Source organism: Grammomys surdaster, unplaced genomic scaffold, assembly GCF_004785775.1.
Source record: "Grammomys surdaster isolate TR1022 unplaced genomic scaffold, NIH_TR_1.0 724, whole genome shotgun sequence".
Lineage (NCBI taxonomy): Eukaryota > Metazoa > Chordata > Mammalia > Rodentia > Muridae > Grammomys > Grammomys surdaster.
Window position 1 is genome coordinate 587,425 of NW_021605143.1, and position 26,767 is coordinate 614,191.

Genomic DNA, 26,767 nt, shown 5'->3' on the forward strand with positions numbered 1-26,767 from the left:
CCCCGGCCCGCGCTCCCGCCCCGGTCCCTGGGCCGGACGCCCCCCCAGGCCGCGCACACTCACCTAGGACCCGGCCGGGATGCCGAGGTACGCGTCGCAGGCCAGGGAGGGGGCAGGCGCGGGAGCGCGCGGGCCGGCCGGGGGTCAGGGGGTGGCGACTGTGCGGTCCGATGTCCAGAGCTTTGTCCGCGGGCGCGGGCCGTGAGAGGCCCAGGGAGGGAGGGGGCTGAGGGGCAGGGGGTCCAACTAGGCGGAGGTCGGAGGGCAAGGGAGGGAGAGACCCGAGAGGGTGCGTGGGAGCCCAGGGTCATTTCCCCGGGGGAAGGGGGTGACCAGCGATGAGATCGCCCCTCGGCCGCCCACGGGCACCCGCTTGACCGCCCAGTCTGGATTCGCGGAGGTGGTGTTAGCGAGCGGCGGGCTCTGGGGAGTCTGCGGGCTTGGGGTGAGGGAGCCAGGATTTGCGGGTTCGGGTCCCAGAAGGATCCGGCGGCCTGAGCCCGAGGGCCGGCCCGCAGGCCCCTCCCACTCCGTCAGGTCTTTGTCCAGCGGCCCCTGTGTGTGCGGGAGGGGGTGGGGGCTGGGTTACTGGCCTGGAGATTCCCCAGCATCGTGACGGGGCAGTGACAGGAGACTGAGGCCATTTCGGTTCCTGCGCCCCTAACGCACACGCCCTTCGTTTCTCCTCAGCCTGGGACAGCAGTCCCAGCTCAGAGTTGGGGTGTTGCACGAAACTACGTTACTTTCACCCGTGGGCCACTGGTTACCCGGAGCTGCCCCCCCACCCCCCACCGGAGTTCCCAGTTCTTGCGAGAGCTCCTTAAACTTCCTCACTCTTAGAGCCTTCTGGTCTATGCAGAGATTCCTACTTCCAGACCTTTGGTAGAGGGTCCCCTGTAGATTATTGGGCACACAGTAAGAGTTTAATAGACGTTGGCTTCCTCCTGGACCTCACTGGTCCAGTGGTTCCCGCTGGCGTAGGGCCTGTGAGCGTTCAACGCCGGGGAGAGCGAGAGCAAGCTTGGAGCCTGCGCCCCGCTGCGGCCCGGAGTGCAGGGGTGGGTGGGCGGGTGGGTGGGCTGTTAAAGGGACGGTCACTAAATCAGGATTAGGCCGTGGGGCTGTCAGGCTGCCGGCCCTGTCTCCATGGATACCTAATTTGGAGGAGAATAGAGGACGGAAGAATGTTTGTGTTGTCCGCACGGGCAGTAGGGGCTGAGCGGGCTCCTGCTTTCAGCCCAGTAGCTAAGAGTGGGGATCTGTTCCCCTTCCGACTTGAGGTTTACAGTCCAGGAGCTTCTCGGTTCCCGGGGTTTGACATCTCCCATGGAGCCATTCAGTATTTGGAGTGGACTTGGAGAAGCTGCAGTCCAAAGACCTCTGACTGCAGGGGGGTAGTTTTGGACCTTCCCAGAATCCCATCTGAAACCCCTGAGCATCCTTCCGGAACCTCCCGTCCCCCCAGTACCCCTAGGCAGGGTGCGAACGTTCTTCTCCGGGTTTTAGTGCCGCCCCTAGGGACAGCCGTAACGGGGTGCAAGGGGGTGCTCTGCAGTGCTCCAGGATCCGTGAGCGCGTTTTCGACCACCCTGAGCTGTGGGCAGGGGGGCGGGGCGGGACTTTCTCCAGTCGCCCGAAAAAAGGGGAGGGTCTTGCTTGGATGGCCCGGGAGGGCTGTGTGACAGGCCTCGTAAATCGTCCTTACCCACAGTTAGCACCGTTTCATTTATTTCTACTTGATTCCATTGGTGCCCGCAGCATCCAGAAGCGACCCTCACGCCCTTGCTGTACGGTCTTCTGAGGGAAGTCCTCTTGGGCCAACGGGAGTTTAGCTGAAAGGCAGGATTGCAGTTGCTCCTTCTCAAGATCCCTAGGAGTAGGAGGGGGGCTGGATGACCAGGGATACTGTGGGCCTCTAGGGCCCTGCATATTCTTTGGCTCTGGGGAGGCCGTAGGCCAGAATGATGGTCACCTAGTCAGACAATTCCAGTACACAGCCAGATCAAGGCAGGGAAAGGGAAGGCAAGAGAGAAGAACCCAGGCCCCAGAGTATTGTTCCAGAGTCCATTCCTGCCTCCCTCCTGGTCATCCATGGCCACAGCTTTTTATGGACCAAGAGTCCCTCCCCTCCCCTGCCTGGCTGCAGCTTTATTGCTGAATCTCAGGCTCTCCACGCAATTTCACGCCTCTCTGCCTTTGCTCCTGCTGTTCCTTCAGCCAAATGCCTTCTCCATTGTCCCTGTCTTGCCACAACCTCCTCATTCTTCAAGGCCCAGCTAGGATGCCACACATCCCCCTGTGTAGCCTCCCCAGAGTCCCCAGCTTTGTCACTTGCCCCTCCCTCCATGGTCTCCTAGCGCTGCACCTGTATCTTTCTCATTGTGGCTGAGTCCAAACTAGGCTCTGCCTCCGGGAGGCCAGCGTAGATACACTTGTGCCTGCCTCACAGTGTACTTTGTACCGTTTGGGTACCCATAAATGTTGGTTGGGTGAGGAAAAGAAGCTTTGTGAAGACTTTGACCGGGTGGTCCGCAAAACCTGGAATCCGGTCACTTTGGGCAAGAAGCTCTGCCCTCCTGGGCGGTGGTGGAGACCCCTGAGTGGCTCAGCTCCTCCTTTCTTTCTCCTCTCCTCCTTGGTGACCCTCCCCACCCCACCCCCCAAGTCCAGGGAGGACTTTGCTCCTTTCCGTCTCCACAGACCAGCATTCTTCAACTCCTTCCCCCCCCCCCCCCGCCATTATCATCCTGTTAAACAGAGAGGCCAGTCAGGTTTCATATGAATCACATTAACAATTGCTTACTATCTGGCTGAGACATCCCCCCCACAACTCCCCACCACCAGTTCTTACTGCAGCAGCTCTAGATGCTGAGGAGCCTTGCCTCCCCTCCCCCCACTACTGGTCATGGAGGAGGTCAGGGGACAGGTTGGTTGGTTGCCCTCTCCTTCCCTGACCCCTCTAGCAGAATTTTGTCCCTTCTTGCCTTGGCACTTAATGACTTTAATTAATGAAAACCAGGCTCCATGGGAGGATGGCTCAGGAAGGTCCCAGGGCTACATACTGAAATGTGACCAAGGCCTGGCATACCTTTGGTCTGTTACCTTGATAGCTCTTGCCACCAGTGGCCAGAAGTCAGAGAGGAAAGGGTGAGCCATAGTCACCTGCAGTCTTAGTCCTGGTTGACCCTGCTGTCTCCTGGGATCTAGAGGGCTAGTAAGGTAGAGAGATTCTCCAAGCTGTGTAACATTGAATTCCAAGGCTTTCCCTGCAAGGAAGAAAGACAGCCACTGTAAAACTGGATGTGAGGACTCACCCCTGTAATCCTGGCACTAAACAGGCTGAGACAGAATTACCTCGAGTTCGAAGCTAGCCTGGGTCACACAGTGAGTTACGTATCAGCCTGGGTCACAGAGTGATATCCTTGTCTCAAAACCAACCATTATCACCAACAATAAAAAGGGCCGAGGTGTAGCTCAGTGCTACAGTATATGTGACCCCAACATACCTAGGAGTAAAACAAGAAATCTGGTGTTTCCTGGAGCCACGGCAGGGTTAGCTTGAGTTTCAGAGTGGGTGAGTAGGGCTTATGTTTAAGTACATATAACCGGAGTCTAACGTGAGGGCTGGAAGCTTGCTCAGTAGTAGTGTATTTGGCTAGAATGTACAAGGTCCTGGGTTAGAGCGCCGCCCCCCCCCCCCCGGACAGGATTTCTGTGTAGAGCCTGGCTGTCTTGGAACTCATTCTGTAGTTCAGGTTAGCCTTTCAAGAGATTTGCCTGCGAGAGATCCACCTGCCTCTGCCTTCTGAGCGTTGAGATTAAAGGCCGGCCCCACTACTGCTGGCCTCTGGGTTGGATTCTGAGCCACTAGGGCAAAACAACAAACTGCGTGTCTCTTACAGAGCCCATAGAAATGAAAGTGTCCTCAGAAAAGTGCACTGTCACGGGCTGACACCTGAAGCCCGTAAGGAATATATCCGGAAGCCCTCCCCTGGTTCAGCCCCTCTGAGGCTCTGAGGACAGCCAAGGTCTTCTGACCTCACTGGGTGTTCATCTCGTCAGGGGGACTGTACGAGCTGCAGGGTGTCACTGGCAGGAGACTGCATGAGCCGCCTGCCAAGCATGGGCAGCTGCTGGCGCAGCTTCCAGCTGGGAGGAATCACAGTGCCCAGGTGAAGGTTGGGCTGCCTCCCCTTCTGATGTGAGGCTTGAAAGCATTAAGTTCCCCTTGGGAAGTAGGCTGAGAAAGGTGTTAAGTGTCTCAGTGAGAAGTGAATGAGCAGGGATGGAGAGGCTGCTGTTCTTGAATGACCCAATTCGTAGGGCTGCGATTTCTGTGAAGGGGATGTTCCCCTGGCTTATCACATCAAGAAAACACTGAAGCGGTGCAGTCCGGCCGTAGACAGCTTTAGAATTCACCAGTGAGCTGGAGGTGGGCAGGACTTGCAGTGGAGAGTTGAGCCCGCACGCACCCTGTTTCCTTTCCTGTAGCTTGAAGTCAGGACCTTGTACATGCTGGGTGGGCACTCCATCACTGGGTTTTATCTCCACACCCCCAAGCCTAGTTTATATTGTCTAGTCCTGGACTCCCAGGCAGCATCAAGATGAAGAACAGGGCTCAGGAATCACAAAGGCGGGAGGGCAAGTATGGCTCCCTGCAGGAATTGGGGGACAGAGGCCTGCCTTCCTCTGTCCCATTCAGTGCCTGGCACACCTAGACCAGTGACAAGATTAGTTATTGACACAAGAAAGAGACCACCCTTCACTGTTTGACCCCTGGGTGGATGCCTACCTCCTGTGGTGACCCAGCAACACATCACCGTCCTGTACGGATCTCAGTCGTGCTCCCGAGAGGGGCAGCTGTGCTCCCCGAGATTTCTCCCACATCAACAAGGTTTTCATACTTGGAGCCAGAGTTAATCTCTCTCGAAAACCTTTTCACACTAATTGATGGTTGTGCGTATGTGTCACATGTGAGGAGGTCAGGAGACAACTTGGAGGAATTGGTTCTCTTTCCACCATGTGGGTTCCAGGATGGAACTTGGTTTGTCAGGCATGGCAGCAAGCACCCTTACCCACTGTACTGTCTCACCGGCATGGGAGGGGTGCCAGCCCGTGAGGCCTGCCACAGGCCTCTAACGTGAACAGTGGTTGCTCTGTGGTGAGAAGTCATGCTCAAGGTGGCCGTTCATCAAATGCCTGACCACTGTTTTTATGTGGTGTCGTCACCTTCAAGGAACTTACAAGATGCTGGTCACCAGCAAAGAGGCAAAGACAGGCTTTGGCCCCAAGATTCTTTGAGTAGTAGGGAACCTCTGAGGGTGTGGCCATTCAGAACTGTACAGGGTGGTTTGGGAAGAGACTGGGAGGAAGGCCAACTGCCAGAACAGGAATCCTGGGAAGGGGCTTGTCCTTGGGAGTCTGTGTCGGTGGGAATCAGCAGGCAACTGGGACAAGGGTCACTTAGCGCTTGGTCTTCCTGAAGCTCAGAGTCTGTTTTGACCCTTGGATGCTTAAGAGTCTGGGGAGGTGTTTGTTCCCTGAGGTCACAGGGGAAAAAAACCCTAGTGGTTACTATACACTTCCCAATGCTCCCCCCCAACACCCCTGAACGCTATGACTCCATCCCCACCTGTTGGGGACAGACAAGCTCTCTAGGGATCCTGACCACCAGGAGAAATTACCTCTTCTGCCTTGCTCCACAGAGATATAGCAGATCATAGATGGCTTCGCTTCTCGGAATTACCAGAAGCTAGGGACTTTCCGTGAGTGGAAGTTTTATTTGAACGTCTTATGGCTAAGAAGTCCAAGCACACTAGGTCCCTGGCAAGGGTATTTATACTGGTCATAGCGTGGCGGAAGGGCACATGGCCATTAGGCTGAGACAGAGGGAACCTGCTAGGGATAACTGTCCATTCTGGTACGCTATTGGGAGACAGTGTTTTACTATGTAGTCCTGGCTGTCTTGAACTTACAGAGATCTGCCTGCTCTTGCCTTAAAATGCTGAGATTAAAGGTGTGAGACACCAGCTTAGACCCCACTCCTCTTTTGGGAAGTAATGCTGGGCCTTGAACCTCAGACCTAATACTTGCTGATTCATGTCTTGGCAGGACAGGAATCCATTCGTGACAGCAGAACCTTTATGGTTCAACCACTCCTTTAAGGGGTGGGGTCTCTGTCTGTTTCTTTGTCTTTGTCTCTTGATTTCTGGTTTTTAACTAATTGTATGTATGTATGTATGTATGTATGTATGTATGTATGTATGTATGTATGTATTTTTATAGACAGGGTCTTACTGTGTAGCATAGGCTGGCCTAGAGTTCACACTGACTGGCCTCAGACTTCCAGCAGTTCTTCTACCTGTGAAACTCTCCTACCAAGTGAAACACGGGCTACCACTCCCAGCTTCAGCATGAGTTTTAGCAAGGAACCTCAGGCTTAAAGCTCCAGGCCCTTTCTCTAGAAGAGCTTCCTTTGCAGGCAGACCACATCCTGTGGGGATGGCCTCTTCTGACTCTTGCTTTCCTACTGTCTCACCCTCTTCAGGCCTGAGGTTTCGATCCCTAGCCCCTCACTGAGAAACCTGAGTTAACACTGAGGAGCTGGGTTATTGGAGGTGAGGGAGTCTAGGAGTCCAGCTTGGGATCCATTAGGTGCCCACTCATGTGGGAACAGCAAGAGAGCTTCCCAGAGGAAAGGATAGCTCAAGTGGAAAGGCAGTGTTGGGTGTCCAGTGTCCCTGTGGGTGGGGAACACAGCACTCCAGATTTCTAGAACTTTCCCTCAGGCTCGTCTTCCATGAAGCCAGAAACCTTTCATGGAACTTTGGCTATTTGTCAAGGGGTGATAAGCGGTAATCGCTTTCTCTGGGTGTGACAGTGATTCAAACCACTGTCTGGCGTTAACACTGGTCCTCAGAGCCGGGCCACAGGAAGAGCTTTAGAGGGCCTGAGCTCTGGGCTTCACTAGATGGAAGGAGGTTTTAGGGAGCCTTACAAATGGTGAGGGAGGCCAGTTCGGATGGAGGAGTCAAGTGATATCTCCATCTTGTTTGCTGTTAAATCGAATGGTATCCCTTTGGCCCCCTGTTCCAGCCTGTTGACTTAGACAAGGGAACTGTACAATGGTTTCCTTATCTGTTACAAGGGAACGGCACTCTCGGATTCTTGTGAAAACCGGGTATATAGGAATGGGTGGTCATGTGCTGAGAACCCACCAGAGCAAGCAGAGGGGTGTCCGTGGCTGCTCATTCTTTGCTTAGCATCCTCCCCCAGTTTCTCCTGCTTTCTCTGTCCAGGTGGCCCTGCAGCTGTGGAAGCCATCTCCTTGGGGACAGCCCTTCCCACTCAACACCCAGGTGGACCTGCCTGGCTGCATAGCTGAGTGATTCAGCTCAGCACCCCAGGGCTGAGGAGAGGCTGTGAGGGCTGCCTGCCTGGAGATTTGGAGGTGGGCTGCCTGGGCCTGTTTTCTCACCTTTGGTCAGGCAGGCACTGTGAGGGTGTGTCTCTCATCTCTCATACAGCACCACGTGCAGGAATGGGGGCGCGTTTTTTTTTTTTTGTTTGTCTGTTTTTTGTTGTTTTTTGGCCAGGGAAAAAGGACCAACCAGACTTTAAGACCTTCGGAGGCCTCCTACACCAACTCAAGGCAACTAAATCTTAGGTCTGGCTGAGTGGAGGCAGAACACAAGAGTTTGGAAGGAGACTCTGGGCTCCTGGCCTGAGTCTTGTATTCCAGGACCTCTAAGAAGTTTGCAGATTAGGACAGTTTTCTTTTTTTTTTTTTTTTTAAAGATTTATTTATTTATTATATATGAATACACTGTAGCTGTCTTCAGACACACCAGAAGAGGGCATCAGATCTCATTACAGATGGTTGTGAGCCACCATGTGGTTGCTGGGATTTGAACTTAGGACCTCTGGAAGTGCAGTCAGTGCTCTTAACCACTGAGCCATCTCTCCAGCCCTAGGACAGTTTTCAAATGCTACTCTTTTCCTTTGTAGACAAGCACAATCTTATTTGTACAACGAAAAGTATTTTTGAGAACAGATCTCAGACTTCCCAGCTGCCAAAAGGGTCAAGCACCCTAACGGTTCCTTCTCTCCTGCCCATCCACCACCAAGCCCCAAAGGTCAGAGAACTTTCTGTGCAGACCCACAAAAAGATGGACTGCTGGAAAGCAGTGACCCCAGCTCAGCAGAACAGCAGCTGACAGCTTCCTTCCTTAGTGCCTGTGTCTTTCCCACCGGTCCCTAACAGCCCTTGGTGCAGGCCTGTATTTCTCTCTCTGCAGAAATGAAGAGAAGCTGAACCCCAGAGGGCAGTTGATTTGAGGTGGGCTAGCACAGGGTTCAACTACAGGTCCTTGAGTATTCAGAGGAAAACCCAAAGCATCTCTCCAAAAAGTAATTACAGAGATAGGCTTAGCGCAGGCTGTGAGCCTTTTTTTTTTTTCCCTGAAATGCTTTTGCTGGGCAGTTGTTTGAACCTGAGGATGTAGAACCTGCAGGTGCAGAAGGCTGCTGTCCTTAAATTATTATTAAAAAGCAGTATGGACCAGCCCCTAGCCCTAAGGCCTCAGTTCCCCTCACACATGCCATCTATATCTGGGAAGTTAATGGGGGGAGGGGGAGGGAAAGGACAAGGAACAGGCATGGGGGAAGTGGCAAGGGGTGCTTGGTCAGACAGCATGGCCTAGGGAGATTCATGCACAAGGGTGTTGAGTAGGGATCCGAGCTTGGTTTAATGATTGACAGCAGCTGTCAGTAAGCATCTAAATGGTGGGGCAGTGGAGCAGGGAGCCAGGGATGGCCTCAGAGTCAAAGTGGAATAACAACCTGGGAGTTCTTTGGTACAGACCGTAGAAGGTGTCCAGGGCAAAGGGGGTGGACAGACAGAAGCCTGGCAGAGTTGCACACAGATGGCTCAGAGGGTAGACTTCTTTGGCTGCAGAGGTGAGATGGCAGGCCTGAGACAGGTCAGAAGCAGGCATTGATTTCCTACCTGGAGCCACTTTAGGGGATTCTGTCTGTTCCTTGTCTGGACTGGCTTTGTACTCTGTGCTGGGGGACCTCTCCAGTAGCCAGACAGAAGGGCCGGAGAGCAGAGGCAGAGGGTTCAATGTGGGACCAGCTGTAGGGGACAGTTTCAGAGAATGTTGGTGGAACTAGGTGCCTTATGGTATGGACTGTGGCTCCTGCGTAGTGACAGTCTTAGGTGACTCTGGAGAGAGATGGTGGAATGTGGGTCATGTATAATCCAAGGTCTCTGGACACCCTGGCGGGCCCTATAGATTCTCACTTGGGTTCTTGATTCTTCAGGTCCCATGGATAGTGAAAGTGAATGTTGGGATGTGCGGGGCGCCGCCTCGCCGAAAAGGAGAACGCCACGCTTCAGGATTCTTCTGGCAGCATTTTTATTACAGCTCTTTTAGTGTTACAGCTCTCTTAGATGGTAGTGTTACAGCTCTCTTAGATGGTAGTGAGGCGAGGGACCCCAAGCCCCAAAAGCTAGTGGCTTATATAGCGCTTTAGGAGATGTGCCGCACACTCATTGGCTCTTATGATGTCGCCAAATTAGCATACTGGTTTTCGCGCCTTGCGCAGGCGCACATTCAAGCAAGGCTCGCAAGAAGAACCAGGAAGCAGGAAACCGGCGCCATCTTGCGATGGCGGACGCGGCTCCTAACAGGGATGGGTTAGATCTGGTCAGTGGACTCTCAGCGGGAACCTGAAACACAAACAGGGGCTCTTGCTTAAGCAGTTTCAAGGTGACAGAGGAGGCATTATGAGGGACCTGGGGTTCCATATGGACAGAGGAGTTGGTGAAAGATGTCCCAGGATATAGACTGGAGGGACCAGGGGCTGGCTGGGATAGCCTGGGAAGTCCTGTGTTCTCAGGGGCTGACCAGGTCCACAGATCAATGAGACCTTACTGTGCTCTACCAAGGCCAGCATACCGCTCTTAAGTTGGTCCTTTCTCCACAGTTGCCCTCCAGATCTGCTGAGTTTTGGTTTTTTAGTTTTAGTTTTGTTTTGTTTTCTGGCTGAGAAAGTACTTTTATTCTAGGGCTCTCCCAAGCTGGAGCACAGAACAGACTCTGGAGTAGCTGGTTCAAACCTGGTCCCTGCCCTGCCCTGCCCCTGCCTGCTCAGCCCTAGCTCCCACCAGCATGCTTTGAAAGGGCCTGGGGCCCTCAGGCCCTCTGCCCTCCCTACCAGTTCACACTGGAGGAGAGACCAGAGATCCAGATTTGTCATTCATCTCATAGGCCAACGCCATGGTCTGTGATCCCTCTCCCACAGCCTGCCCACAGTTGTTCTCTGGGCTTGCTAGAATGGCCTGAGAGAACCCCCACCATGGCTACTCTTCTGCTTGGCTGTTTAATACCTACCTGCCTCTCTCGGTTCCATAGTGGGTCTAAACTGTACAGGGTCGGGACTCTGAGAGTCAGCCGCTAACAATAAGGAGGGGAAAAGAGGAGAGCGTCCTGTTGTAGAATGGGCTTATACCACATCCCTCCTCCTGTGGTGGCTCTGACAGAGTGTGCAATGACTTCTGCCAGCTCCTTCTGTCCTTGAGATCTCTCTCTCTCTCTCTCTCTCTTTCTCTCTCTCTCTCTCTCTCTCTCTCTCTCTCTCTGTGTGTGTGTGTGTGTGTGTGTGTGTGTGTGTGTGTGTTCCTTTTAGCATTTGGGAAGCACCCTGGGGTATCTTCGGTCCTTCCAGCAGCTTCCTGAGGCCCAGGGGTAACTCTGTCCCTGACTGATTGCAATTGTTGCTCCAGGACAGTGTGGGCTGGGCTATGCTGCCCTTCAAGCTGTTCTCAGACCCTGGACTCACATTTTTTTTTTTTTTAAATCCAGGAAACACATTCAGCCATTCCTTTATCCCATCTCCAGCAGGCAAGAGGTACACACAGGTCAGTCTGGTGAACCCCCTCTGAGCTCCCTGGCTAATCACCTGGAGTCTGAAATGGGGAAGCTGTTTAAAAGCTTTAATTATCTCTCATTCAATTATCTTTTACCAGATGATTTCTCTTACTCAAACATAGACACGTGGTAGAAGAATTTGTGCTTTCTTTAGGGGAGACAAGCCATGCTAACTAGTCTAGTTCTCTCTCCTTGGCTTCCACAGGGTGACAGTTTATGGAAGGATATAGCCCTGACAGCCCAGTGTTTCTGGATATTGCCCTGTCCTGGGGGCAAGATGGAGTGGTGGAAGGACAGGCCTTAGGGTCTTCCTCAGCAGGGACAGCACCTGGAGATGGTCCTGGGAGAGCTGGGTGGAGCAGCTGAGAAAGGAGTGGGGAGAAAGAGGGCTTCTGGGCTGGAAGTCAGGCCAGTGGTACCAGAGGAAAGACTTCGAGTAGACAAAGGTTGCTGGGGCCTAGTTGTGGTACCCCCAAAGGCAGCCAGGTCGTTGGAGGCACTGGCAGACCTTTGAGCCTTTGTGGTAGGACTAAGCTGGTGTATGTTGGCGGGCAGCCTTGTGTCCAGCTTCAGGCTCCTCATCAATGCTGAGGGTTGTGGGGAGGGGCCTTGGGGGTCACCCTGGCCTCCCCGGGTTGTGGACAGGCTGTTTGATCAGTAAGTGTGTAAATTGAGATTTTATGGATTGCTTATTCACTGCTGGAGCTGAGGCCCCCAAATTTCTCTGAGCCCCAGAAGGTGAAGCTTCTTCCTGGGGGGAGGAGGGGAAGGGGGAAAGGCCAGCTCCCCAAAGGCCCCACCCTCCTGCTGTGGCTCTTCCCCAGGCCCCAGGCTTTGTCAGTGGAGGGTTGAGCGGCTCAAATGTGCTAATACACTCCCTGGGGGCTGTTGGACAGTGGGACTTATTCGTCAGTGCTGTGATTGGCCAGAGACCCTGAGAGGGGGTTTGTGAAAGCAGCTGTGTGTGTGTGTGTGTGTGTGTGTGTGTGTGTGTGTGTGTACGCGCTCGCGTGCCTGTTTGAGGGGAGGGAGTTGGGGGGGATGTCCACCCTGCTCAGACCACTGGACAGAGACAAAGGATCTTCATCTAGCCTGGAACAAGGATTAAGCTCAGGACAAGCTGTTCCCTTACCTGGTCTGCCTGATGAGAGAGCTCACCTGTCTTTTCTTTCCATCTCTGTCCGGTCAGGCTAGTGAACGGCTGTGTGGGTGCACGACCATGTTAAGTGGTGGGCCTGGGTTGCATCTGTTGGAATAATCCAGCTGAGATTATCTCCCCCAGGATTCTCCATTGCCTCTCCCTACCCCCTCACTCCCCTTGCAGAGATCCACTTCAGCTCAGGCCTGGTCAGACATCAAGACTGGACATGGACTGTCCAGGCCTCAGGGGACACAGCTGTGACCCCCGGACTGTGTTATCATTTGACAGAGCTTTCACTGTGGTTACATTTCTCCCCCTCTGCCAACCCCCATCTGTCCTTGGGATTGGATGAGGATGAGGGTGGTGGGGGTGGGGGAGGGGCACTTAGGAGCTGATGGGGGAGGGACGCACAGCCAGCCCGAGGGAGGCCCAGATGACAAACTGCCCTGTCCTACCTTGTGTCCTGCTCTCGGGCCTGCCCCTCCTCTCTCTGGGCAGACCAGACAGGCTGGGCTGGGGGAGGGGGTTACCCCAGTGAGGCTGAGGCCATCTCAGGGAAGCTGGAGTCCAGAGTGACTGGCTGTAAAGCCACCAGGGAGGCTGAAGGAACAGCCTGCATTCTGAGGCCTGCCACCACGGCTCCCACAAAGCAGGCTACAGAGCAGAACCTGGGTGGTCATGAGAGCAACCCCATCCAGAACTTTCCGTGGTCACATCCCATATGGAGCCACCGCGTGTGACGGTTGAGTGCTTGAAATGTAGCCAGTGCGATTCCAGGATTACATTTTAGTTTTATTAAGTTTTAATGGGTTTAGATGTGAATAGTTCCCCGTGGCTGGTGGCTCGTGGCTGGTGGCTGGAGGCTGGTGGCTCGTGGCTGGTGGCTGGTGGCTCGTGGCTGGTGGCTCGTGGCTGGTGGCTGGTGGCTGCCTTTTGGATAGTGTGGGGTTAGAACCTGTGGAGCTTTAAGTGAAGTGCTTGGGAGCCGGCGGCATCTCTGCCCCACTGTGGTTGTAGCTTTCCTGTCACATCATGCTCCTTCAGCAGTCTGTCATGTTGCCCCACCTGGAAATGTTGTATGTGTTCCCTGTAGCTATAGACTAATTGCCTGAATGTGGGGAGCTGAGCTGTCCACTGGTGACCTTGGCCTGGGTCAGACAGCCACAGTAGGAAAGGGACCCCTAGATGTAAGAGACTGTAGGGACTTCAGTGGGGCTGCCAACCTGGGAAGGCTTCCTGGAGGAGGTGGGGCACAACTGGACTGGAGCAGAGTGGCAGCCAGGGAATGGGCTGGTGGCTGGGCTTTGGAGCCCAGTCCTGGTGACTCGCTGACTTGGATCCTGAGCAAGGGCACCTGGACTAAAAGTGGAGCAGAGAGTAGATTTGGACACATGGATTGAGTCCCATGCCACCCTTAGTGAATGTTATAGCGTGGGAGGACCCCTGCCTCCTTCCCAGCCTCCATGTCCCCTCCTGTAAGATGGGAGAGCAGTGCTCTTTTGTTGGTTCTCCCTGAGGAGAAAGACTGATGCTAACTGACGTCTTTGCAAATCCTACAGCCCAGGAAAAGTGGAAGGCTTGCTCCTCAAGGGTGCTGGCCCCTGGCCTGGCCTCTCAAGAGGACAACAGATGGCCACAGCTTGGCTGTGACCCTGACTGAGGACACAAGACAGGGATTTTTCTTTGCTCCCCCCTCCCCCAGTTCGTGTGTGCGCACACATGGCCCAGATGGGGGCCACTTGGCCAGCTTTGCTCAGGGCTGACCTCCTGCTGTTTGGCATTTGACATATGAGGAGGCCAGGGGCAGTACCCCCCACACCCTCACCCTGGAGAGGAGCCAGGCTGGCGGGGAGGCCTCACTACCTCCAGGAAGCAGGGTCCCAAGGGCCCTGATCTCTTTACCATGTGTCTTTGGCCTTTGATGGGAATTCCGTTGCCCCCTTTGTCTTCTGTTGGAGGCCTGTGGGAAGGAAGCTGAAGGGAGAGGAGGAGGCGGGGTGGGTCCTGGGGAGCCAGGATGGGTGCCTTTAGGCTCCAGTCCAGTTGGTGCTGAGTGCTTTCCCCTGGTGTTCTCAGAGACGAAGTCCACTCTCCATCTATTGCTGTCTTCTCTTGCCATCCTACCTTCTTAGTGAGACCCAATTTCCTTATATGGAGACAGAAGAAGCAATTTTGAGCCTCTTTGGGTACCCATGCACCCATCCACCCACCCACTCATCCATCCACACACCCACTCACCCTACCCACCCATTCATCCATCTATCCATCCATCTATTCATCCACCCACCCACCCATTCACTCACTCACCCAGCCATCCACCCACCCACCCATCCATCCATCCATCCATCCATCCATCCATCCATCCATCCATATATCCACCCACCCACCCGTCCACTCACTCACCCATCCATCCATCCACCAACCCATCCACTCACCCACCCATCCATCCATCCATCCATCCATCCACCCACTCACCCATCCATCCATCCATCCATCCATCCATCCATCCATCCATCCATCCTAAAACCTATAAAGAATTACTGTGTACCAGGCACTGTCTTAGCTGCTTGGGACAAACAGCAAAACACACAAAGTGCCGGCTCTTGTGGGGCTTCTTAGTGGTTCCAAGGAGGAGAAAGCAGCCTATAGGTAAAGTGCTGGCAAGAGCATGAGGATGAGGATGAGGGACCTGGGGTAGGAGCACCACTGTGACAGGGATGACGGTTGAGGTGGAGGACTCAGACAGATCCATCCACCCATCTCTACGTAGACAGATCTGTCAGGGCTGCTCAGCCATGAGAAGAACTTCAGCTTCTAACCTGAGAGGAGTGGGTAAAGTATTCGTGAGATGGCTCAGTCTTGCAATCATGAGGATCTGAGTTCTATTCACCACAGAAAAAAAACCCAGGCACAGTGGTGTAGTGAGTAATCCCAGGCTGGGAGGCAGAAACAGATGGATTCCTGGGCTCAGTGGCTGGCTAGCTGAATCAGTCAGTTGTATGTTCGGCAAGAGATGCTGTCCCCAAAAGTAAGGTGGAGAGCAACTGAGGGCAACCTTTAACATCAACCTCTGGCCTGCTTACACACACACACACACACACACACACACACACACACACATAAACACGGATGAAGAAGTTAAAAAAAGCTTTTGGTGAATGAATGGTGACACATCAGACCTTTCAGAGCACCCCCTGGACTAGTGGGGGGCAGAGAGGACAACACAGTGTTTGGGGTGAGAAATGCCCCTGAGGTGCAGAGTTCCACTCTGTACACAGTGAGAAGTCAGGGCAGCTCACAGCTAAAGTGTGAAGGAGTGGATGATGAGAGGCAGTGTCTGCCTGAAACCAGAAGGGAGGAAGCTGCCCTCTCCTGCCATAGGAAAGGCTAAGGATGTGTGGAGGGTGGGGTGGTAGCCAGAAATTTGATCTGGGGCCATGCTTTTGGTATTGTCTTGGTCTTTTGAGACAAAGTTTCATGAAGGCTGCCTTCAAGCTCATTACTTAATCTGAGGGCGACTTTGAGCTCCTGACTCCCCTCTCTCCCCCTTCCAAGTGCTCAAGTGGTCCAGGCATGTGCTACCATGCTCAGCTTTGAGTGTGAGACTTGTGCATTATGGCAGTTGACTGTTGGACTACAGGCTGCATGTGTTGGCCATGGTGGAGCTCAGTTAAGAGACTAAGGCTGAAGAACTCTGCCTAGGTAGCATCCATATGCAAGTGATGCTCGAATATTTGAGCCTGACTGTAATCATCCAAATACCTGAATACAGAGAGAAGTCAGAGCCCAGGTCTGTGAGCCTGTGAGGTTGGCTAGGGGCATGGAGTGCAGCTAGAGAGGCAAAGAAGAGGTAAGGGCAGAAAAAGCCTGCTGGTCTGGTGTCCAGTCAGTGGAGGGAGATGTGTCAAGGCAGGTGAGTGGTGTGTTGGGCCCGAACACAGAGATGAAATGAGACAAGAGGAATCTGAAATAATAACTTAGATAACTTTCAAGCTGTTGGCTTTGGGAAGGTTTTAAAAAGCAGGCAGAGGATGTAGATTATTCCAGAGATTATTCCAGGCTTTACCCCCTGCAACAGGAAAAAAATCACAGCATATTGTGGGCTGATGAGGACACAGTGGTGAGTGGAGAAGGGGAGACTGGCCATGCAGGAGAGAGGGGCCAGCTGGGAAAATAGGATCAGGGCCCAAGAGGAAGACCACACAAAGCCCACCATCCATCCACCTCTGTTGTTGCGGCCACCAAGACTTTATCCAGCCTCCCCAAAGAGGTAAGGGGTTAGCAACAGAGGGCCAGGGAGGAATGCACGAGAGAAACAGGACTCTCTGTGGACCCCGATGGGCTGACAGATTTAGTGAGCAGAGAGCACACAGCAGGTGTGAGATGTGGCACGAACCAAAAGCCTGTCTGTGGTTCTGAGTGAGCAGGGCTGGTTTCTCTGGATCTCTTCCGGGAGGGATAGTGGCTTACATCCTTGTGTTAGGCTGGCACCCCTCAGCAGAGAGACCTGTGTTGTTCTCAGACAATTAACAGAGGATGAGCATCTTGGATACAGGCAAGCAGGGGATCAGTCCAACGAGGAGCTTTGCTGTCCCACCATCCTCATGCCTCTGCTCACGTCCGCCAGACCTGTGAGTGTTTCTTGTACCCCTCTGCCTCACCTTCTCTGCAGCCCCATGATCTTCACCCTAGCTCTGAGCTAGAAGTGAAGTTAGGGTCAGCTGGGGAGGGTATCGAATCTCCTGCTCCCTCGGAGCACCACTCCTTGGTGGGTACAGATCGAACATGTTGGTCCTGAGGGAAGAAGTCCCCTTTCCAGGGCCAGCCATGCCTCTGAGGCACTGTTCTAGCCCCTGAAAATATCTACTTACGTTTGTGGAATGGGAGTAGGGGAGAGGACTGGCATGGATACTGTTTGTGGCTCGGCAAACCTGTTCCTTCTTTTCTCATCTTGGGCCTGGATTCTGTGTCAAGGCTCCAATCTTCGCAGACCCATCTTGGGTGATGTTCACAGCCTCAGATAGACTTGTGCTGTGTCTGAGCTTCCAGTATAAATCTTTTCTTCCTCCCTCCCTAACCCTCCCTTTGTTTGCTTTCAAACAAACAAAACAACCACAACAACAACCAGGCAGGTTTCAGTAAGAACATAGTCTTACAGAGGACCTAAATTTGGTTCTTAGCATCTATGTTATGTGACCTGTAATTCTAGTTCCAGGGGAACTCATGCTTCTTTTGGCATCTGCTGGTACTTGCATATATGTGCACATTGCCCTACAAAGACACACCATACACAAACACACACACACACACACACACACACACACCTTTTTTTTACAGTACACTGTAGTTGTCTTCAGACACACCAGAAGAGGGCGCCAGATCACGTTTGCAGATGATTGTTTGCCAACCTGTGGTTGCTGGGAATTGAACTCAGGACCATTTGGAAGAGCAGTCAGTGCTCTTAACCACTGAGCCATCTCTCCAGCCCAAAGCTAGGTTTGCTCACAACCTTTTGTAACTCTAGTCTCAAGGGATTCAACACCCTCTTCTAGCCTCTTTGGAGACCAGGCATGTAGTTAGTGCACAGGCCTACATGTAGGCAAAACACAAAACACCAACAGTTGTCAGAGCTTTAAGAATAGTAGTGATTTAAAAAACAACAACAAAACTTTGTTGTTTTTTGTTTGTTTGTGTAGTCCTGGCTGGCCTGGAACTCACTCTGTAGACCAGGCTGGCCTGCCTCTACCTCCTGAGTGCTGGGATTAAAGGCGTGTGTCACCACCTGGCCTTGAAGCTCCACTTTGAATTTGAATGTTTTGAAGAGCATACTGTTCTAAGGCTTAAGTCAAGCTTGCTCGCACATCACCTCTCCTGGTTGTTTGTGGAGAATGCTTATTTTTCAAAGCCTGTTAGCCACAGTGAGGACCGCATACTACACAGCCCTTGCCCCTCTCGCTCCTCCTGACTCTAATGCATTTCTGGCTGATACTGCTCCATTCCTTCTCCCTCCTGTATGGCCTCCTTCCTTTCTTCCTGACCAAACTCTGTTCCTCAAGGCTGTGAACTTGGGCCACATGCTGACCCCATCCTACCTGTCATTGTCTGCCATGTGATGATTGATACCCTGAAAGCATACCAAAGTGTCAGAAGGGAGAAGATAGCATATTTAGCAAACAAGGGCCACAGTCACTTTTCCTAGATAGGCATTGAACCCCATCCATACTAAGTCTCGTGCCAGGCCCCCAGTAGATCCCCCAAGCAGGAGAATCCTGCTGTGCTAGGGCCTGTTCTCTCGCCTGGAACTGGAGAAAGAGGTTGCTGTGTGGTAACTGCAGGGATTGGAGCTGGTACCCAGTCCTCCGGGTCTACACTTACTGTCTCTCTCTCATTTTTCAGTAGCTGGGGGATTGGCATGAGGGGCAGGGTCCAGAGGAGTGAGGCTTGTTCAGGCTCTGCCAGGGACTGGGGAACGCCCCCACCCCTACCCCAAGGGTTGTAAGCAGTAGACAAAAGCCCATGACAAAAGGCCTGTGGGAGCCTTGGTGAATAGATTAACGAGATCTCCATGCGGAGGCCTCACAATGGGATTCTCCACTCAGCCCTTTTGTTCCAGGCTAAGATAATGGAGCTGGAGGAGGCTCGCCCAGAAGGGGGCATCAGCCCTCCTCCACCACAGTTGAGTGGTGTCCAGATGCCCCCTTCTCTACCACGTACCTCCCCCCTCCCAGCCACACACACCTTCCCTCAGCAGAGGGTAATGGAATCTGGAATCCTAGAATGTCTGAGGTCTGAGGGGCTCGTGGGAATACAGAGGGATGCTGACACGGTGGTTCCCCTTTGTTCCCATCCCACCACGTCTAGATTGTGTGACTTAATTTTTAAGAAGCCCTGTAGGATTTTAGTGAAATGTTTGGCTCTACCCATGGAGACAATAGTTATTGACAGAGTGTAAAGCTTAGGTGAGGGTTAGGTCTGTCACTGTGCTGGGGATTAGAAGAAGAGCAGTATCAAACCTCAAGCCCTGCCTGGCATACAGAGATGGGTGGGGCACCCTTAGGCAGCAAGACCTCAGGAAGGCAGTGCAGGACTATGGCAGGTCGGTGGATGTTGGTACACTGGGGACCACCCACAGAAGGTGGAATCACTGTTTTGCAATCTTGGATTTCCTTACAATGAGAAGTTGCACTGTAGGAGAAACTTTACTCTTCTACTTAGTAATTCTATAACCACTGCTTGCTCTGTTATGCTCTGGACAAAGCTAAGGACTACTACACACACACATACACACACAGAAACACATACAGCAACACAGATAGAAAGACACACAAAAACACACATACAGAAAGGCACACAAAGATGCACAAACACACACACACATATAGAAACAGAGAGAGACAGAGACACAGCCACATACAGACATTCACAGAAAGACACATGGAGAGACACACATATGTACACACATATACCGACACAGACAGACAGATGGACATACACATGCACCACCCCTGTGTGGAAAGAGGGTGCTTTCTCCAGAGTCTCAGCTACCAACCACTAGGGCAGACCACAAAAACTAAAGGAACTGTTTTCCAGCCCTGGGCCACATGCAGTTGTGTGACAGCATTTCCACAGGGAAAGGAACAGTCCTTTTGGGGCTGTTTGGCCAGGAGGATACAAATTTCCCCATGAGGTTTGAAGAGCAAAGCCACAGCACTGGGAGACAGCTATGCCCTCAGGAAAATACTGAAGCCATTTCCCTAGGCCAGGGACAGGTGTGCTGGTACCTTAGCACTGTGACTCTCTCAGGCTGAAGGACAAAGGGCTTGGAGACAGGCATTGCAGGGCACTGTCAGGAGCCGTAGTTTTGACTCCTGTCTGTTGTGGACCAACTGTGTGAGCTCTTCCTGCACCTCTGTCTAACGTGGGTAAAGCACCGAGCAAGGCATGTGCTTGGCATGTGCAAGGCACCAGCAAGGCGGAAGTGGCATGAGGACCATCCTGTCCTGTCAGAGCAGGAAGGCTTCTAGCCCGCTCCTTGCTCCATCTCCCAGATCAAGTGACCTGTTCAGCACTGAGCTAAAGGGCACTACCTGGGATTTGTAGTTTAGACTGCTTTTCACACGTCATTTTGAATCCGCAGTCCCTCTGCCTGCTGTGGATTATGCCGTTTAACCTGGAGAAACAGGTTTCATAAGGTTGGGTAGTCTGCTCAGGGTCCCCTGTAAGGGTCTGAATCTGGCTCTGAAGCATGCTTCTGATTCAAAGTTCCTATCTTGCCCAAGTCCTGTGTCTTCCCTCACCCCTGGCTCTGCTGACTTAGGGACTATAGGATAGAGTATGAGTTGAAAGGGGTGCAGGAGGACAGGTGGTTGTGTGGACGTGTTAAGGGCTGGTGGGGGGCAGGGAGTTACAGATCTCCACCCATACTGAAGGCCAGGCCTGTGTGGACGAACCTGGGTCCACGCTTCAGTGTGTTGTATGCATTCGCAGGTGGTCTTGCTGGACACCAGCACTTACGAGTGCACGTGGACCTAAGGCCGCACACTCTTGCTTTCTGCTGTGTCTCCTTTTGCTACCAATTTCAACTTGAACGCAGGTGCTGGAGCCTGGCCCCTCTCCCTTCTTTGTCCAACCTTGTCCTTAGACACTAGGATTCAGACCAGATCTTTGTCCTTTCCCTTGCAGGGCTTGAGGGAAATGTAACACTCCAGAACTCGGCTTAGCGGAAGTTGCTGGAAGAACAGCCCTTGACTAACTGCTAGTCTAAAGGCCATGCAGCAGATCATAGTCACCACACGTAGACAGCAATCTTCAAAAGAAAGGGTTCAGAGACAGGCTGGCAGTTAGTGGGGACCCGGGGTCAACAGAAGTCGTCTTGAAGACATGAGAGAATTCACGCACAAGGGGGAAGGACCTGGTGCACAGCAGTTAGGTTGGACCAGATCCTGTGCCTGCTCAGGACGGCTGTGCTTGGTCAGGATGGGAATGTACTGAGGTGGGTAGACCGGCAGGCTTTTGGTTACAAGGTGTATACAGATGCAGATAAAAGTGAGAACAGGGGCAGTGGCTTTGCCTTTCTTTTTTCCTGGCTAAAGTGGAGCGCACACGACCTAAAATGTCTGAGGAGACCAGCTGGTGAATGAGTAGAATGAATAGGTACCATGTCAAGCACGGGGTGTCCTCTAAAGAGGGCTGATTCCTGCAGAGAAAATCGAGAATCAGGCTGGGAGAACAGGTCAAAGTGATCATGGGCCCTTGGGGTCCAGAGTCTGATGAGTGATCCCCAGTGCTGGTGGAGGACTGAGGTGAAGACTGCCAGGCCAAGGCCTGACAATGAGAAGAGACAATACCCATAAGGGAGTCGAAGCTCATGGGAACAAGCTCAGGCCTGGGCCTTTATTGTGCCCTTCTTCCCCTGCAGGGTTTGTGTACTCAAGGGAGACGCAAGGGTCCTCAAGGTCACAGGTCTTTGCTCTGAGCCAGAACACAGGTAATAACAGTAACTGGGGGCGGAGCCTGGGTTTGATGTTGTGACACACTTGCATTGATGTAACTGATGCTACTTCCTGTGACTCTGTCACTGGATCATTTGTCTCCTGACACCAGGGGATGGCTCTCATCTTTGAAAACTCCTTGGCGAGAGCTGAGAATCTGTAACACGTCCCTCACGTCAAGTGCCTGGTTGCTGGTGCCCTCCAGAACGTACCTTCCTTCTAGGTGTCAGTGCCTTCGCTAACGCCTTCTCTGTGGACTGTCAGGCCTTTGGCTACGTGGTTGATGTAGATGAAGGTGAACATGTGGCAGGTTTTACTTTCCAGGGCTGTCTTTTGCCATTAATCACGGCACAGCCACATCGCTGCGTATGGCCGTGGCCAGTATGGCTGGGTGTGTGCAGAACCAGAGGAAACACTTCAAGCCTGCACACGTGCACCCTGTCACTCTAGAAACTACATCTGGTCCTCTCCATAGGTTCACTGTGGTTAGTTTTGTAGGTGTGCACTGTACAAGAGCCCGTCTAGCTCTGTAGGTTGTGATGTATCCAGCAGGTGGCAGTAGAGTGTCCCAAGGAAGCCAGCTGTGGTTTGTTTTGCTCTGTGCAGTTGATGCTGGTGTTAAAACATCGGGTCTCAGGCTCCTGAGTGCAAGGGATACAGGCATACACGGCTGTATCCAACCAGCCCTGTTGTTCTGGATGTGCTGGTCCTGTCATCCAGGATGCACTGCCCCCTGTAATCCTTCAAGGTGCTGTAAAGACACCAGTCCTTTGGTGAGTCCTTAGCCAGGAGTGTCATGCTCTCAAGAGCCACAAGGCCTGAGGCCTGTACCTCTACTTTCTTCACAAAGCATGCTACTTTCTGGACTTCTCAGCTGACTGAACCATTCGAGACATTTTTTGACCTAACCTCATGCCTAGTGGAACATGTAGGATTTGCTCGATGTTATTTTGCCAAGAAGCCAGAGGTAAATCTTGGTTGTGTTTACCTGGCACGCAGGAAGTCGTAGGTTCAATCCCCAGTGCAGCCAAATATGGACACACACCAATACAGAGCTCGGAAGCTTGGGCTTGAGAAGGAATCATTGTAAACCCAGGATGCCATGGGCTCACGTAGTCTTTGGAATTTTGTCCTTGGGTCAGGCCAGCTTACTGGAGGCAAGTGCCTACATGGTGCTACTTCTCAGGCCCTGGATCTCTTATTGGTTCAGGATTGGTGCACTGGCGGGTGCTAGAGGAGGGTGTAGGGAACCTTCCGGGGACATGTCCTCTCTTCGTGGTGCAGAGACATGGTGGCATTCACAGATTGGCTCTAGATCCCCCACCTACAAACAATTTTGCTCCCTTTGAGTAACGGGTGTTTTGCAACGTGAGTCTGTCTGATCATATCTCCCTCTTCCTTTGGTGACCGGGAAGCTTGGAACAAATTAACACTCATTTTTAACCTCTCCAGTGATAAGAGCCTAGGTCCCCAAGCATGAGACGAGGCAGGTATTCTACCAGCCCTGTGATGCCCTTGACATGATCTGCACGCTGTCGTACTGTCTCACGTACCCCAGCATACTATCTGCCCATCCCAAATAACGTTTGTGAGGTGACGGGACTCATTTTGGATGGGGCAGGTAGCAGTACCTGTCCAGATGCCACAGCCTTTACAAACAGCATTCGGTCGGATTCTAGTTTCTTTAGGCCAGCGGTTCTCAATCTTCCTAGTGCTGCAACCCTAAATATGGTTGCTCATGCTGTGGTGATTCTCAACCGTAATATTATTTTCATTGCCGCTCCATAATTCTAACTTTGCTACTGTTATGAATCATAATGTAATTTTGGGGGTAAGGGGGAGTCGTGACCCTCAGGTTGAGAACTATTGCTTTAGCCAGAGGCCGGAAGAAATCCAACGGCCAGGAAATACGTGTTGCTGGGCTAGCCACTGCGGTTTCCACGGTCGATGGGCAAGATCACACTCCAGGGCCTGAGGTGGACTTGGGATCTCAGGGAACGCCAAGGTGTACAGAGAAGGAATGTCAACCTGTTGGACCTCCTACCCAGCAGCTGTGGACAGGTCGCACTAACCTTTTCAAACCTTGACACCCTGCAGTGACCTGCACATAGTGAGCGAACATGGCTCTGGTACTTCCCTCCATCAGATCCATGGAGGGGCATAGCTGGTATAGTCAGGATAACTTGCCGGGAGTGAATGCTGACCATGGCATTTCTGCGTTCCTCTTGGCGTAGAGCAAACTATTTTAAAAAACTAATTCTAGGTCCAAAGAGTGGGAGGGTAGCCTGTCAGTGGGTCCCTAGAGCCACTGCAGGAGCTGACCAGCTGCTGCTCTTTTGCCTGCAGCTCTGTTGAAGATGCACTGGACACCGGAACACGCCCAGCCCCTCAACCAGTGGCCAGAGCAGCACCTGGACGTCTCCTCCACCACCCCATCGCCCGCCCACAAGTTGGAGCTGCCTCCAGGGGGTCGCCAGCGCTGCCACTACGCTTGGGCACACGACGACATTTCCGCCCTCACAGCCTCCAACCTCCTCAAGCGCTACGCCGAGAAGTACTCCGGAGTCTTGGACTCGCCCTACGAGCGGCCGGGTCTGGGCAGCTACGGTGACGCCGCCTTCCTCAACGGTGCCAAAGGGGACCCGGAGCCCTGGCCCGGGCCGGAGCCACCTTACCCTCTAGCCTCGCTCCACGAAGGCCTCCCGGGAGCCAAACCGGCCGGCGCCGGAGGCTCCGCGGGCCTCGGGGGCTCCCCGGTGGTAGCCGGGAACTTGACCGAGCCGCTCTACACGGGCAACGCGTGCGGGGGCCCGGCGGCGGCCACCGAGTACGCAGGGGGCTACGGAGGCGGGTACCTGGCGCCCGGCTACTGCGCGCAGACGAGCGCCGCGCTCGCCCCGCCGCCTCCGGCCGCGCTGCTGCAGCCAGCGCCGCCGCCCGGCTACGGGCCCTCGGCGCCGCTCTACAACTACCCCGGGGCCGGCTACGCGGCGCAGCCCGGCTACGGGGCGCTCCCGCCGCCCGCCGCGCCTCCAGCGCCCTACCTGCCTTCCGGGCTGGCGGCGCCCACGCCCCTGCCCGCGCCCGCGCCGCCCCGGCCCGCGCCCTACGGCTTCCCCGCGGCCGCCGAGGGCGTGTCGCTGAAGCGCAAAGCGGCGGACGAGGGCGCGGAGGCTCGCTACCGCAAGTACGCGTACGAGCCCAAGGCTCCCGCGGCCGACGGCGCCGCCTACCCCGCCGCGGACGACGAGTGTCGGGGCAACGGGTTCCGCGCGAAGCCACCCGGGGCGACGGAGGATGGGACCGGCAAGTACGGCGCCGGCGGCCCTCTCAAGGTGCTGGGCTCCCCCGCCTACGCCCCGCAGCTCGATCCCTTTGACAAGTTCCCGGAGCGGGTCCCGACCGCCCACGGAGGCTTCGCCGAGCCGTCTGGGGAGCCCACCAAGGGCGTGGACCCGGGGGCGCTGGAGCTGGTGAGCAGCAAGATGGTGGACTGCGGGCCCCCCGTGCAGTGGGCAGACGTGGCGGGCCAGGGCGCGCTCAAGGCGGCGCTGGAGGAGGAGCTGCTGTGGCCCTTGCTGAGGCCGCCCGCCTGCCCCGGCAGCGCGCGCCCGCCGCGGACCGTGCTGCTCTTCGGGCCCCGCGGCTGCGGCAAGGCGCTGTTGGGGCGCTGCCTCGCCACCCGGCTGGGGGCCACGCTGCTGCGCCTGCGCGGAGCCGGCCTGGCGGCCTCGGGCGCCGTCGAGGGCGCGCGCCTCCTGCAGGCGGCCTTTGCGGCTGCGCGCTGCCGCCCGCCCGCCGTGCTGCTCATCAGCGAGCTGGACGCGCTGCTGCCGGCGCGGGACGACGGCGCGTCGCTGCGGGCGCCTCTGCTGGCCTGCCTGGATGGCGGCTGCGGCGCGCGCGCCGACGGCGTGCTGGTGGTGGGTACCACCTCGCGGCCGGCGGCCCTGGACGAGGCCAGCCGCCGGCGGTTCGCGCTGCGCTTCTACGTAACGCTGCCCGACGGCGCGGCGCGCGGGCAGATCCTGCAGAGGGCGCTGGCTCAGCAGGGCTGTGCGCTGAGCGAGCGGGAGCTGGCAGCCCTGGTGCAGGGCACCCAGGGCTTCTCTGGGGGCGAGCTGGGGCAGCTGTGCCAGCAGGCAGCGGCCGAGGCGGGTCTCTCCGGACTGCAGAGGCCCCTCTCCTACAAAGACCTGGAGGCTGCTCTAACCAAGGTGGGCCCTCGGGCTTCCCCAAAGGAGCTGGACTCGTTAGTTGAGTGGGACAAAATGTATGGCTCCGGACACTGAGGGTGGCAGAGGAGGCCAACTCTGGCTAGGAGGAGGATGTCTTTGGCCAAAGGAGTGATGAATGTGGGGCGGGAGAGGTAAGGCTCTCCCGGTGGTTTTTTTTTTTTTTTTTTAATGGGAAGGAAAATGCTTCTGCCAGGCAGATCGATGCCATACGCACCGGTGTACTCAGGTTTTTTTCTATTTATTGTGGACGGGAAGTTTGCCATCTTCGCTCGGCAGACCGGGCACACCCGACATGAGTTGGCACCAGGGCCTAAGGAACGCCTACTCTCTCTCCGTCACCTTTGTCTCTTGTCCTCTGAGTGACACCTTCCTTTCCTATTCTACTTTCTCAATATTGGCTTAGTTTTCTCCTCAGGGTTTTGTCACTGGCCCCTCCCCAAGCTGTCTCTGTTCCTTTTCAGCTCCTCCTTCCGGTCCCCATCTATCTCCCTCTGTGCTTCTGTCTCTGTCGATCGCCCTGTGTCTCCCGGACTCTATGCTTTAACCCACCCTCCCTCATTGTTCTGATTGACACTACAGCGACTCTTGGCGGAAGTTCTTTCGGCCCAGAGGCTGAGAAGGGTGTGTGGGGGGGGAGCAGGGAGCCCCAAGCCCCCTCTGTACCTTACCCACCTGAAATCTTGGGGGCTTAGGGGTGGGACAAGGATAAAAACCACCCAAAGAAAGTTTTTGTTTTGCTTTTTTGGTTTGTTCATTTTTGAGGGGAAGTCCCAGAAATGTAGGTTGCTTAATATTTTAGGCCTCTTATTTTTGTAAGACGTGTAGGATTTGCTGTTTTTCGTTTTATTTTTGACAACTCAGGAAGAAACTGACCTCAGAAAGAATGTTAGAGTCTGGCTGCTCTCTTGTTAGCCCTGCCCCGCCCCTGGGGAGCCCCGCCCCTGGGGAGCCCCGCCCCTGGGG

At 54.3% G+C, this 26,767-nt stretch overlaps 1 protein-coding gene across 7 annotated transcripts; it reads left to right on the plus strand.

Annotated features, from left to right (window-relative positions):
* On the plus strand, positions 1–26,722 carry Fignl2 (fidgetin like 2). Of its 7 annotated transcripts, none has more exons than XM_028782231.1 (3): positions 16,266–16,345; positions 16,598–16,706; positions 23,913–26,722. In XM_028782231.1, the coding sequence occupies exon 3, from the start codon at positions 23,924–23,926 to the stop codon at positions 25,856–25,858; it is 1,935 nt and encodes a 644-aa protein (XP_028638064.1). In that variant the 5' UTR covers positions 16,266–16,345; positions 16,598–16,706; positions 23,913–23,923; the 3' UTR covers positions 25,859–26,722. The 7 variants fall into 7 exon arrangements, with proteins under 7 accessions (XP_028638062.1, XP_028638066.1, XP_028638064.1 ...); XM_028782232.1 differs by lacking the exon at positions 16,266–16,345 and adding an exon at positions 21,494–21,562 and having other exon boundaries at positions 16,572–16,706; XM_028782229.1 differs by lacking the exons at positions 16,266–16,345; positions 16,598–16,706 and adding an exon at positions 1–87.
* The last annotated feature ends 45 nt before the right edge of the window (positions 26,723–26,767 follow it).

Bases quoted from the DNA above. Each gene is read 5' to 3' on its own strand.
- Fignl2 (XM_028782228.1), top strand. From the start codon at position 21,406: ATGAGAAGAGACAATACCCATAAGGGAGTCGAAGCTCATGGGAACAAG. The intron at 21,563-23,912 runs GTAATAACAGTA...TTTTGCCTGCAG, and splicing joins TGCTCTGAGCCAGAACACAG to CTCTGTTGAAGATGCACTGG.